At 38.0% G+C, this 14,714-nt stretch overlaps 1 protein-coding gene across 2 annotated transcripts in view; it reads right to left on the bottom strand.

The window, feature by feature from the left end:
• LAMA4 (laminin subunit alpha 4) overlaps positions 1-14,714 on the bottom strand; it is a 103,233-nt gene that overhangs the window by 13,291 nt on the left and 75,228 nt on the right. The window contains exons 24-33 of one of the 2 annotated variants that reach the window (XM_066179378.1): positions 13,121-13,252; positions 11,960-12,102; positions 8,592-8,730; positions 7,336-7,473; positions 5,675-5,808; positions 4,350-4,514; positions 3,493-3,646; positions 2,614-2,804; positions 1,134-1,323; positions 158-313 (exon numbers count right to left, since the gene is read on the bottom strand). In XM_066179378.1, coding sequence (XP_066035475.1) covers positions 158-313; positions 1,134-1,323; positions 2,614-2,804; positions 3,493-3,646; positions 4,350-4,514; positions 5,675-5,808; positions 7,336-7,473; positions 8,592-8,730; positions 11,960-12,102; positions 13,121-13,252 — 1,542 coding nt within the window. The remainder of the gene's footprint in view (positions 1-157; positions 314-1,133; positions 1,324-2,613; positions 2,805-3,492; positions 3,647-4,349; positions 4,515-5,674; positions 5,809-7,335; positions 7,474-8,591; positions 8,731-11,959; positions 12,103-13,120; positions 13,253-14,714) is intronic. The other variant, XM_066179379.1, reaches the window with a different exon arrangement.

The following is a 14,714-nucleotide window of genomic DNA, read 5'->3' as shown; positions in this document are numbered from 1 at the left end:
CCCAGCCCTGTGGAAGCTTTGCCCTATACACAAACTGAGCTGTCTGCTCCTCAGCAGGACGAGGGTCTAGATCTTAATAAACTTTTGTCTGATCTTATTTCTACAGTCTGCTTTTATATTAACTTTGCATGGTTGAATACATAGAGGTCTGCTTTACCTGGATGTTTTTTACAGCTTTTCCAGGAGCTACACCTCCAATATAGAGTGGTTTAGTGACTTGCCAAGTATTTGTATTCCCATCAAAAGATTCTTCTAGTACTCGGAGACCATCAATTATCAAGCGACCAATATTTCTGCCTCTAATAAATATCACCTAGAAAGGGAAGAAAAAAATGTGGAAGATTACTTTCATCTCTTAAGGGATCACTGCTGTGCAGTGGAAGAAGATGAGATATTTGAGAAAAAAGTGTGTGAGCAATACTCTACAAGCCTGTTTTGCTAACTACCAGTATTCTTTGCTGGATAACCCTCTTTTTTCACATTCATATGAAGGCTAGATAGTAAAACTGCTGTCTTTTTTACATTTTGGTGTACAAGACAGAGGTAATTAAGATGTCCTAAGGTCTACTGAGATCTACCTATCACTGTTAGTATTTTCAGTCTTCATTAATTTTATGGTATGGATTCATCCAACTTGCTTTAAACACTGAAATGCCCAAATCAGTAGTTTAGTAACTGCAGACTTCCTCTGTAGGTAATGAGGAAAGAGAGATACCTACAGAGGAAAATTCACGTTGACTCCTAAAATTGTCTTTTTATATTCATAGACTACTGAGGTAGCCTAAGACAGCATTACTCCTTTCTTAGGCACTTCAAAGACTTTTGCTGAACAAAATTATTCTAGTCCTTCCTTTCATAGCTCATTTAACTCTTAATTGCTTTACTGTTCTTCTTGTTTCCTTCATTTCTGTTCAGCTGATAGTGTTGGGAATTGCTGAATTTTTATAACTGACTCACTTTCCTGTCCCTAGTTAATGACTTAATAAAATGCTGCGTGGAAGATCTAAAAATATTGATGGAAGTTTCTTAACACATAGGAGTGTTTATGAATACATGAATGAAAACTCCCTGAGCTGTCTTTACTGCAGCCTTGACAGCATGTGCCACCATAGTGACTGCTTTCTTTTACTCACATTGTGCCACAGACCGTCATTGTATTTCTCTTGGCTCTTAATCCTTATCTTCTGGTGACCGGCATTAAACACAAAAATGAGTCGGCCATGAGCAACGAAAAGGGCCATGAAGTTGTTCTCTTTTTGATCCGAAACGTAGAGAATCATTCCATGAGATGAGTGAGTTTTCAGACTGATAGAGAACTGAGCTCTGGCACATAAAAACACAATATTAACATTAAAGCAGATACATTTGATTTAAATCAAACAGCAGGCAGAGGAAGACTGAGATTTTCCTTTCATCCAAAGAAATATTCATCTCCTTTATGGAAGTGGTGTTTCTGAGAAACATTCTGTGATGTTTCAGGTTTATTGAGCAGAAGTCAAAGTTGGAGAAGAAGCTGCCCAGTGAGGAACTTGTTTTCAAAAATTAAAATTTCTGGAGTGAATAAGTTCAATGCAGACCACCAAAATCTGACACTACATTTCCTTTCATGTTGAGCATGAAATTATTCTGATGTCAGGTCTAACCTAGTTTCCATTCTTCATATTGTGTCAAGGATCTATACATTCCCAATGGCAGGTGTGTGTGCATTCCACAGACACTCAGTCCCTTGCCAATATCAGTTGTTTTAAAACAACAGAACTCATTGTTTTTTAGAAATGAATATTACAATAATGAAGCTTTAGTAACATTTGGCAAATAAATATGTGTTGTAAGAATGAAGGTGGGATGAAGATATTAGAGTTTGGGTTTTCCTTCATTTGAGTACTATCAGAACTGCACTAAGTAAAATGCTATTGAATTAAAACGAATATAATGTTTTTTAAATTTTAACCAGGAAAGAAAACTCTTTTTTTCTGAGTTACTGGTCTGGTATGCTTCCAGGAAGGGTTGTGTTGTTGAATTTAGAGTCTTTAATGGAACATAATAAATAAAAATCCTTGTTACATATTGAATACTGCATGACATATTCTGTGAGAGCATGAGTATTAAATGTCAACAGTATCTGGACTCATTATTACTTAGACTTTCCTTATGGCTTGAATTGGACAAGGTTTATAGCTTTAAGTCCTACTACACTTTGAGGATTCCTAACCATTAAACTACTGACAGGGTCCACTCAGCATGTTACTGCTTCCTTTTTGCTTTAATGCCTTTACTTCTTGTGTAAAGAGACTGATCATTGTGCATTACTTGTATAGAACTAACATCTTCAAAAGCTCCACACAAATAGGCAAGGAGACACATTTTGTTAATATGCAATGCAGATGAAGATTCCACAAGAGGGATGTAACTAGAAACACATTCTATGTTTTGCTCTTACTCAACTGAAGCACCTTTTAATATAACTTAGCAACATGCTCTACACAAAATTTAACTTGAGATATAAAGGAAAAAAAGCCAGAGTAACAGCAGAAATGTGTCCCTTTAAAAAAAAAAGAAATACGTCTTTCTCCTCCCGAGCATATTTAATTTTTATTTCTAGAGTCACTTTACCTTTGACTGAAATCCTTTGGTATGTGATCAAATTCTTGCCGGCTGTTTGCTGTTCCTCCAAATTGATAGGCATGTTCAGTTGCCTTGGGATTCATGGGCAAATGGCACTCAGGCTCTCTTTGCAAATTCACTTGGTACAATTTTTTGAGGCCAGATGAAGGCTGTGAAATCTTGTCTTTATCTCTTCCCACCTTCATAGAAAAAGAACTATTAATCAGATTTTTTAGCTAAGATTGGACATAATAAAATAACACTATCATTTATATATGCACTAGTAATGTATTGTTTCCCTACATAAATACCAGGGTTGTTTCCAAGTCAAATTTTCCTTGAACGGGTCTACTAAAAATGCTGATTAAGGATAGAACAAGGGATAAACAAAATACTTGTGTTGCTAAAATAATTACAATTTTTTTTTGCAGTTTTCCTAATTAAATCTTTTTCTCTCTGCTTTTGGTGATATCAGCTATATTATAGGCATAAGAGGATGTGCTCGGACTAAAAATTCTGCATGCTGGAGGAAGGTTTTTTTCCCCATTTATATTAATGTGTGCTAATTGTACCCCGTAGAGAGCCATACAGAAGTAGATGAGAACAGAAGCAAGTTTTTTGCCTTTAGAATACAGAAGAAATCAAAGAGGCTTGTTTCTGAAGTATTGTTTTGAAGAAGTCAGGTATTTTATTTTAGAATTCTAGCAAAAGAGAATGATGCAAGTGTAGGCCAGATAGACCGTGTCAGGACAATCATTCCCAGTGATGGAATATGTAAAATAACAGGATCCTGTTCATATATGTGATGTTGTCTTTATGCATTTTAGATTCATAATTTGGAGAATTTTGGAAAACTCTAGAATGGTACTGGAACAATTTGTAGCAGACCTTTTTATTACGGTTTCCTTTGGCTTTTGATGAGTTTTTTCCTTTCTTATGGAGAAGAGCAACTGGAGGAGATTCAACAGGGCATCCATACAAAGATGCTTGAACTTTCTCAGAGTACTTCTGGAAATCTTCCACTTCAACCTCTTGATCCAACCTGTTTCCAAGAGGAGATGACAAGAATAGCGTTTTTTTTCCCAAGTGCTAGAATTTTTTGCCAAAAACTGTCAGAATTTTACATTTATAGTTGAAACTATATTTGAATGGGCTGTTTTTCATTCTTGGCTCATGGATAAAAGTACAGATTGATCAATCAATGTACGAGTAATGAGAACAGCCTATACTACATCTGCCTGTTGTGTACATGCTGGCATAAACAGAGGATATCAATCTGCAGCATCAAATTCAACTGTAAAATCTATATAAGAACATTTCATAAAGCAATTAAGATCAACACATTCTGACCATTTTTGCATGACCAAAGTCCTAACTTCCCCAGCTTCTATGATTCCCCAGTCTTAATATAATTTTGTTTCAAGGGCAGACCTGAATGCTATATAATATAAATGTAAATTGCAGCTATGCAAATTATTCATTGCACCAGCAGCATTAACAGGTGCAGTACTGGAAGCTTATTTCATCAAGTTATTCCCACCTTAACAATATCTTAACCTAGCAGATCTGTGCTAACTCGTTCCATGGCAAATAAGGTAAGAATCTTATTCACACATGCTGTCTAGCCTCACAAAATGAGACAGGAATTTTTATTGTGACAATAAATCACTTCTCATGAGCTACTATTCAAGCTGTCAAGCAGGGCAGTGACTGCCTGTTAATGTGTTTGGGAGAATGTTACTCACCTAGTGAAGTAGGCGTTGCTTATGCAGCCAGTGAAGTTGGCTTGCTGTGTTCTGAGGGGAGCGCCACCAAAATAAAGCTTTTTGATGATGTCTGGGCTTTTCTCTGCTCTGTCCTTTGCTGGATTCTTCTTGCTCTGTTTCTTGTCATCAACAGTCAACTCGTACCTGCAAAGGCAAAGCATCCATTTTGCAGGCTAGCTTTGGAAAAGTCAGTGCCAGTAGTCAAACAAAACATTACGTGCACCCAAAACACTCCACTCAGTGCACTCATCACCCAGTGGTAGTGGTCAAAGGCATGAGAGGACCTTTATGCTTTCAGCTGTGCAATAAGTAGCAGTGCATTGGCAAAGTTGTGTACTGAGGCCCATGGATTTAATATTACCCTGCAGTTAATTGTGAAGTCCACAATTGTACAGTGAAGAAAGAAAAACTAAGGGATTGCTGATGAAGGGATGGAGCCATCATTTGGGCAAAATAAGATCCAAGCACATACTAATTGTTTATGCCCCTATCCCCTTTCCCTTCTCTTTCATCACTGTGCATTGTTGTTTGAGCTGATACAGTGCTTTTTACCTAATCTGATTTTGCAACCCACTAATTGTTGCAGAAGTCAGGAATGATTCTCTGGCTTTAATAAGAAACTGGGTACATTAAAGCATCCAGATTTTCAAATTATGGGTCAGGAGTCATGGGTACAAACCTTCAATTCTGTTAGGAAAGTAAGAGTGCTTGTACCTCATAGGCAAGATTCTTAAAGAAAGTTGCTTTGATTATGTGACTTTCTGAAAAAACAAATTAAACATATAAGCAATAGTAAAACATACCAATAAAACAAAGCTTTCAAGTCTTTCAAGGAGCACAGAGAGAGACTTATTCCCTACTGCTGTATTTAGTCTCATTTTTGGCTGCCAGTGCTAAAAATATTCTTAACATGTTTCACTGTATATATCCCAGATGGATGCTTTATGTGAAGATGCCTCCATTACTTTAGGGTAAACTGGGAATTGTTTTAACAAATTAGAAGAACCAATCCTGTTAAAAAAAATATTTTCATGCTGGGCTTAAATGTTATTAAGCTGTTTTCTTACCTGAGAACAAAAAATGACTAAGCTTTCAGAAAAACTATTACTTTCATTTTAATAAAAATTCCCATCATCTTGAGCTCAGGCCCAAGCTGACCAGTTTTCAATCACATTTAAAAATCAGTCGCTTAAAAGAAGCCCCACTCAATTGTCACTTTAAAAGTGAGTGTTAAATGATAATGTGCTTTACAATAAATATTCATGTTCTAAAGGTAGGGCATAAAAGGTGCTGGGCAGCTTTACCTTTCTGGGGTCACAGAAGTAATGATGAAATGGGTTTTTCCATCATTGTAATTTCGGTCTGGTGACTGAATTTTGGTTCCACTTGCATTTAAAACCACAGCACCTCTCTCCATAGAGATGGATAATACATCTGACTGAAATACAGACAAAAGCATCTTCATAAGCAAATATTACACAGAAAAATTAAGAGGTCTGTGATTTTCCCTGTTGTATTTATTTTTCTTCTGGCTGTTTTCTACATTTGTGTTTAATTTGCAAAAAGATATACTCTGAGAAGCAAAATGAGATGATATCATTAGAATTTATATTCTTGCCATTTTTAAAGCTTGAATTCTGGGAATCCTGCTGTTGATTATGTCTCATGTACCTGTCAAATGAGCTCCTTCCATGTAGCACAAATATGTGATGTTTACATTTCATCTATGTTTCTGGTACCCTGGTACTGTATTGAGCAGCTATTACTGCGAAATTCCTGCTGTCATAAGACCGAGATGTTTTTTTCTTTTTCTAATTCCCTCTGATCAATCCATTCAACCGCTCAAAATTATCTCAGAGATAAGATGTGCTATGTGGGTCAGGCGTACGGGATCACTGTGCCACTAGCAGGAATACTCTCAGTTCCATTAGAGCAAGCACTGCCGTGTGCTTTGGTTGGCATCATTCTGTCTCATTTTGCCAAATGCTAAATAGCTGAAGTTCTCTCTGTTAAGTAGGGCACTTGGTACCTCATAGGATTAGAGCAGTTGAGTTAAAAACCTGAAGTGGTGCGTGCGAGGCCTCATTTATGCAAACGATGTGGGGAACTGACACGGTTACTGATTTCAATTTAAGGTAATACTCCAGGCTGCAACATGTGAAAGTTTAGAAGTGGTTATCGGTGTCACGCAGCCTTCTCTGCTGCACTGCTGATGGTATTCTGCAAGCATAGCAGAACAGACACTTGGGGGTGGTTGCAAATGTTCTGTCATCTGAGCTCACGCTCGCTGCAGATGTCAGTCTCAGCCTGCAGGATCTTGGGATCGCTTTGTCTCACACAACATTTTGTGAGTGCAAGTCCGTATTTCTGCCCGTGTCACACTTCTGAGGGGGTATTTAGAGCAATAGCTGCAAGGAGCCATTCTCAAGTGCAGCTTTTCCCAGGCGCACATTGAGGTCTGAGTGCCATCTGGGAATATAGGCAGCTTTCTGACTGATTTCTGTCAGCTCAGCAATGCTCAAAATGCCGTGCCACTAATTCAAACAAACTTTGCTTCTAGTTGATTGCCTGGATAGCAAATGTCAGGTACTTGATATTATTTGTACTTTGGTAGCACCTGCAGGTCCAAATGGGGATTGCAGTGCTGCTGAGCACAGCAAGATGCTCTGTGCATTTCTGCCCTAAGGACTTCAGCGAGCACACATGGATCCATGTTCATTCTAGGCATATGATCCAGTTCTCTTCTCAGCATCAAAACAATGTCGAAGCATTACTGGTTTTCGTCTGTAGATCAAATGCAAACTGTAAAAATTAGGTCACCAGTGAATGCTTCTATATTGCAGACTGCTTTCTCTATCATGAAACCACAAAGTGAGAAATTGCATTATTCTCCTAGTATCCTCCTGGGAAAAAATGAAAAGGTAAAATAAAACAAACAGTAAAAAGAAAAAAAAAAGACACTTACTCCTTCAGAATAGTAAAACAACAGCCCACTGGGCTGCAATGTCCGGAAATTAAAGCCTCCTTCGAACTCAGTAAAGAGGGACACTTTTTGGCTTGATGCAATGAAGCTCTCACCATTGAAATATGCATTGCGGGACATCTGTATATTAAATAAAACAAAATTATAAGTACAGCTCAAAAAACATTCCAATAATACAAAGAATGAGGCTATTTTTTTTAACAGTTGCAGCCTGTTCAGTTCTAAACCCCAAATTTTCTTGCATATCTTAACCTAATTTATATAGGCTTTCCCTCACACCATGGGAAAATCTTGAGAAAGTGTAGCGGTTTTAGACTAAGTCAAATTATTCCCAGTTTCCTGGGATCTTGGCCCCATCCTAAGTCTGCTGCTGTTAAAGAGGATGAAAAGTAGAAGCAGAGGGGCTCACGCCCCTGACTGAGCTGTGTGGCACTGAGTCACAGTTCCAATATGTGATATATTACTTTGTGTGCTGTGCTGGGTGCTGGGATAGGGTGGAGGATGTCTATAACCCTCTGAGTCTCATGAGCAAAACTAGGTACAAGGTAGGACAAATTGCAAATAGCTTCTGTGTTGACAGAGGATGAGGTTGTGTGGTGAGTTCTACAAGCCATCCTTCCTTTTCACAGGTTTGCAGCGTGGCTTTGACAGACATGGCCACAGGATGAAGACCCCAAATACTGTCTGGATTTGCCAGCCTTGCATTGTAATGGACAAATGATGAATGGTATAAGGGACCAAAAGCTAAATGGCAATTTTTTCAGAGCTTGTGCTGGTGCAGTTAGTGTGTGTGTCACAGAGGAAGAGCTGATCTGGCTTAAAAGGGAGAACTCATTTGAAGGGTGAATGTTTTCTGTCTTTTCCATTTCACACATCTGTATTAGGATGTGTGTAAGGATGATTCTCCTCGCATCTTTAAGAAAAAATGAGTTACATTGGAATATTTCCATTCAGAATACAGTATATAATTTATTTCAGATTGAGTTTTCACACTGCAATTTCAACATACGAGAAGAATTTTAAGTGAAATGCCTCATGCGATAGTTCAGAGTGAAAATTGGGTATTATGTCAGCAGACTTAACAGTCACACACAAACCACCCACCTCTGACAGTCAATGAGTGCAAGGTGATTTCCTTGGTGGAAGACTGTCTTTCCATTTTTTGGAGTAAAACTCAAGCTCCCACCTATAACCATTGTCAAAATTTGTTGTTATGTCACAAATGATGTTGTGCTTACCAGTGAATCCTCTGGGCACCCATAGCTGATTCCCAGGGTTCCTGGTTCTTCCAACAAGTTGAAATCCTTCTTTTGGAACTGGAAACCCTTCATGCAGCCTTTAAAGCCGATACTTCCTGCCAGATGTGAACTAATGCTGCTGGACAACAATGCCAAACAAGCTGCAGTTAGATAGCCCTTGCTTTTCTCAACAGGATATTGTTGCCAAGATGTTCTAAAAGGCCTGGAAGAACTTCAGTAATTTGCCTCACTAGTGCCGAATTCTTGCATCTTTAGGTAAAACAACTAATGAGCCACCTTCTGTTTTGAAAAGTTGAGATGCACCAGGTGTAGTAAATATTATGTATTTATAACTATTTTCAATAAAAACAAATGGATTTTTATCTCAATATTTTTAGCTTTGAAGAGAACTGATTTAGGTTTCCTGTCATGCTTTTACTAGCAAGCTCCATTATTGCCTTTGCAAACAAATGGGTCTCTATTTCTTAAGAAAAATACTAACAGAGGTCAGGGAAGTAAGAGTAAATTCTACTTGCTGATGTGTGGGTTTGCATAATTTTAAATGAGAGCAGTGGGTGTGCTTCCGGGATCCTTTCTATATCAGATTTGAGGTAGACAGCACAGCAGTGTATCCCAACTACTCGTACTCATTACTCTCAGTTTTTCAACTTCACACCTTACCAAGATACTACAACATTATAGCTCAGGATGAATATAATTGAATTTATTCTCACAAAATTTCTCAAAGTGCATGAAGAAGTAATTTGTGTAAAATCACAGTGAGTCTGTGACAAGGGCAAGAAAATTATATAGGGGTTACTGTGCACCAGTCCAGGAGATGGCTAGGGAACAAATACACTGGAGGAGTGGATGTGAAATCCAGAATTTTGACCTGGCTGCCTGGAAACAGTCTTTGTGTTTATGCAAGATGTACCTTAGCAGTGGGACTCTCATCACCTCATGTGATGTGATACTGTTGACATCTGCTACCTGCACTTGTCTATGAGTTATCTCATTGTAAGAGATATTTGGAACATGGCAGAAGAATCAAGATCTGGAAATGCCTGGTTTTTTTTTTGCATTGGCAAAAACAGACCCTCAGGTGAAGTAATGCAGATGTACATGTGCATATCTGAAATACAGTGAGAGAAGGAGTGCTGTAGGGACTTAATTTGCTCCTCAGTGAAATCAGCAGGAAGGCAAAATCAACAGGGAGGCTCCTGTCATCCTTACTGGGATTTGGACCAAAGTGTGGGGTATCAACTGACCACTATAATCTTGAGTCTGATTGACCATGACGGTGGCTAAATGTGACAAATATGCCTTTCTGTTAAATGCCACAAGATTTTCTAGAAACAGGCTATAGAAGAAAGGCTTTCACTTAAAGAAAGGCTTCAGAGTTAATTTCTTAACTCTGTTAAGAATTAAGTTCCCAGTCCTCTGGCCTACCCTTAGCTTTCTGCTTTATGCAGTGACTGAGGTGGGAGCAAAATAACATATAGTGGTACTTTCAGATTCATTTATTTGGGGAAAAAAGGAAATTGACAGAGAAAAGTGCATTTGAAGTGAGTGAAAATTATGCTGCTTAAGAAGAATATTCAATTACTCTAAGACTAGAGCTAGTCTCCCCATGCTGCTGCTGCTGCCCTGCAAAGTCAGTTAAATGTGTCTCTCTGCAAAAGGAAGCTTAAATAGTACTAGACAGTAGTAGCAGTAGAGAGAGAGCAGTACACCACAGTAGGACAGTAACTTATGCTCATGATGAAAATGGAAGGATGCCACCACATTTGGTCCATACTTTTTGCTGTCTACTCTTGTCAAGAGAATGAAAGCCGAGTACAATATCCAAGATGAAGTTGCAGCTCTGCTTAAATTATTTCTGTATGTATTTTTTAACATTATAATTGACAATATTTTTACAATGCCTATGGTCTTTTTTCTGATACAGCTTGTTAATTGAGATGTTATTTTTTTCTGCTTTGACAGTACCTTCCAGGTGTTTTTCAGAAAACCCACAATCTGCTCAGAAAACTGCAGGCATAATTCATGTGATTCATCTTTTATAATATATTTGTGAGCAAGTCTCATCTGCCATTGAGCTGCTCAATTGCCTAGATTTCTAGGTCCTTCTGGGCTTTTTCAGTGTTCTTTAGGCTTGATTAACGAAAATAATTTTCACCATCCCTCTGTACTTTCTTTCTAGATCATTAATGTATTTAATACCAACCCTGAGAGAGATCCTTTGAGCATGTGCTGTAGACTTTTTATCCTGTGAAAACTGAAAAGTTACTACTATGTCCTATTTTCTCTTCCCAGCTGCTTTCTAATCCACTGCAACCTTTTCTCTTTTCATTCCACTAGCCCTCTTAATAGCCCCTTATGAAAGACATCTGTAAAGAACTATTTGAAAGGACAGATAAGTTATACTCTGTTTCTCCCTTGCCCACCACTTTGCTTGCATGTTCAAATAATCGCATGGGATTGAAAGACATAATTTTTCTTTACATAAAGTTTGTCACTATCTTAAAAGCTTAAAGATCAAGTATTTTGTATCTCAGATATTATTTTTTAAGTCAACAGTTTCTTCTGACAACAAAATAATAAAATTTCATGAGATTTACCACTAAGTCCTATAAATTGTTGCACGACATTTACTGTTTTTTTTAATATGGAGGGTATTCTGTTAGCAGTTGTGACACTTGAAACAGCAGCTGGAGCCCCTCTGAAAATTCTGGCCTTGCTGTCTGCCCTGGGAATGAATACTGCCTATCAGAAGAGCGTACTCTTCTTCAAGTAGCCCGTCTGCTCTTAGAGCAGGACCCTGGGGTCTGGCAGATTCCTACGGCAGGAAATAAGAGTTACACAGTCTACTGTCTTTGAACTGCGTTTCTGTACAATGGGAAAATGAGACCTTTTCTTTTCTTCCCGCAGAGCCAGCTGACTTAGATCCAGAGAGAACCTGAGACAAATCAGAACTGAAATCCTTAGTGGGAAAAAGGTTATCTTTAGATTTGAAAATGCAATTGATAGAGGGTTTTGGTCACTTTTTGCAGAGCAAGGAGCAATAGCAATTTTATATGTTAACATGTTCTTTGAAAATGCCTTTTTGTTTTAAGAACACAACTGTTTCTGTTAGCCTTACTAAAACTGGGCCAGTTTCAGTAGAATTAAACTGTGCTGGATCACACTAAGTCTTCAGTACTTCAGAGCTCTGAGAGACATTTAGAAGAGTGTATGAAGGGTTGTTTTATATAAAGTTGATGACAAAGAAATTGTTTCATTTTAATACCTTAAGGACAGGCCATACATCTTAACTTACGTACGATGATTAATCAAAAATATTGATTGAATCCCATTTGCAAACCAACCTGGAGTGCAAGATCTCAGCAGGTGCTCCTCCAATGTAAATATCTGTGAATGGCATTGCTGTTCTTTCATTGTCCACACTTTTTATATGTCTTCTGTCTACTACCAAGATCATCTTCTTGGAATTGTGATATATAATAGAAATCTGAAAAGAAAAGCATGTGCTTAAAAATGTCATCTTTTGTAAGCTGTTATGGTGATCTTGCAAAATTGGTTGCATCTTTATACCTTTTATTTGGAAAGTTCCTCCCATTTAACAGAGAATTTGTTTGTAAATTGGGAGAGGCTGACAATGATTACTAGTAGGATGTTTGTTTTGATGTCACTATTTTTCTGATGACTGAATCCTCAGGATATTGCAGTTAAGAATAAAGAAAATGCAAGTACTCATATCAAATTCTGCACTGTGGCAAACAGATAAGCTCTGCAAACCTCAGAACGCTTTCTTGATTTATCCAAAAGTTAGGGCATAAGTCAAAGCTTAAAAAACTTAATATTTCTCGGCTTAAACATGAACAGATCTGTAGCTGTAGTTTTGGCCACGAATCAGACTTTGAATTGACATCAAGTAAAAGGCAGGAGAAGCAACTCACTATGGGGGAGGGATTTATTACTATTACAGTTATATTGGCTTATAGCAAATACCCTGAAACTAAATACAAGTAGATATTTTACATCTGCCAAAGTCCCTAAAATACGGTGCGTATATAAAAGGTTGCTACCAAATCAACTTTCTTTTCAAATGAAATGGGAGCTGCCATGGTTCTTGTAATGCCATGCGTAACAACTAAGGTGGTCAAGTTAACAAAATGACATCGTTTTACTTGAGGAAAGTTTTTTTTTTTTTTATATAGAAAGTTGTCCTTGATATAATTTCATATGGAATTAATAAAACTTTCTCCCATGTGAATGGTCCTGTCCTTGGCTAGTAATACACACAATTTGTCTACAAGCACTGATTTATGAGGAGGCAGGGACAATCTTCCCTTTTCTCTGCTCGGTGCTCGTGGGACTTGCATGTACTCTACTCCTCTGCCTGTTCTGCCCTATCACCACCCACACCCTCATCCTTTTGTGCCTTTCATGGGCGTTGGAGCAATTATTTCTGCTTGGAGCTTCTGGGATAGTTGGTCAAATGGCTGTGATAGTGACCACATCTGTACCTCATGAAATTTAGCATCGTTAATCCTAGCTTTCTTCATGGAGTCCTCGAGAAGCACGGGGCCGTTGCTGAAACCAAAGTCATAGCGGAGGTACAAGAAGCCATTGTGCATCTCCAGGCTGAAGAACATGCTCTGTGTAAAACAAAACAGCAGTCAGAAAAGGACTATGTGGCAGCAATTTCAAAAAATTAATAAACAGTGTTATGAGACTGACATTGGGAAAAGCATACTGGGAAAACAAAATTACTTTCAAAATTATAAGACAGTTTGTATATTTTTATAATTATAATATATGTGTATCTATACACATGCACACAATTGTTTTATAAGTGGCACTTTTTGGAAGACTTGCTGAACTGTTTCCTTATAGAAATAGTATTTGGTAGCACAGTGATGTCACTATTCTTTACCATCAAGGTATTCCTGATGCAAACACATCTATTCATGGATAAAATAATACCACATGCCCTAAATGAAAGATATTTTATATACTGGTAAAAGCAATATTTTGCTAAAATGTCTGTATCTGCATTAGCAGCTTCTATCACAATGTCTGTAATCACTCAGGATTTTGTCTTTTCACAGCTCTGATCAGCACTGATGTACTTCGTGAAAGGTGAGCAATTGCTAGAGTGTATTTACAACATATTTGGTTTCAAGAATTCCTGACTGTTCCTACTTTACGATTCAGTTTCTGTTCGGTGGCTGGGTGACCTAAACTTCATGAACAGGAGCCATACTTTAGAAAATCTTTAGGGAGTGCTTGAAATGAAGATCTGCACCCTAAAATTATCCTTGTTTCAAAACTGAACATAAAGAAACAGAAAGAACAGTTTACAGCAAATGTGCATCTGGGTTAATGCTTTCAAGGCTATTTTTTTCCCCTCTCTCCTAGTGTTCATGCCTAATGGAAACATGGGAACAATTATTCTCAAAACACTACTGCAGGCCAAGAACTACTGTCTTTGGTATAAATGAGCCCACCTTCAGAAGTCACTACTTAAAGAAGTAAGAGTAGGTTTTAATCTAGCACTTCTAAATGAAACTGCTGCCTGGGTTTGTTCTGAACAACTTAAACTTGAAAAGGAAACAAGTTTACTTTCAGAGTATTTATGAGCTGTCTTTGCAGAACTGAATAATGGACCAGCTTACACAGAGTTCCTAAAAGTGCCTGTGAACAGGCATGCTCCTCCACGCTGATATCCAACTTGATTGCAGTTCCCACTGGTAAACACAAAGTGCATACGTCTCCAAGAAACCTCTAGCTGCTTTTGCTTGGAAGAAAAATAGGTGCTCTGCAGTAAAGGCTCTTAAACTTCTAACAGCAGCTGCTTAGTCAAAACCTCCTAAGAATGAAGGTTAGTGGTAGCATGCTATGCTGCAGAACAAATTGCTTGCCATGACCCTCCTCTAGAAGTTACTCTAATGGAAAACACTAGAGAATAGCACTTTTAATAAGAGCGGATTTTTTTTTCTTTTAAATGCTTAAAGCAGTGTTACATGTAGGTGTCTACACAAGTGTCTGTTTGTGGACTGCATCTGCATGGATAAATGTTTTCTGTGGCTTTTCTAGGCTGTAACCCACACTTGTGAG

This window comes from Chamaea fasciata, unplaced genomic scaffold, assembly GCF_029207755.1.
Source record: "Chamaea fasciata isolate MVZ Bird 193981 ecotype frontalis unplaced genomic scaffold, bChaFas1.0.hap1 SCAF_3, whole genome shotgun sequence".
NCBI lineage: Eukaryota > Metazoa > Chordata > Aves > Passeriformes > Sylviidae > Chamaea > Chamaea fasciata.
This window is presented reverse-complemented; position numbering and strand designations above follow the sequence as displayed.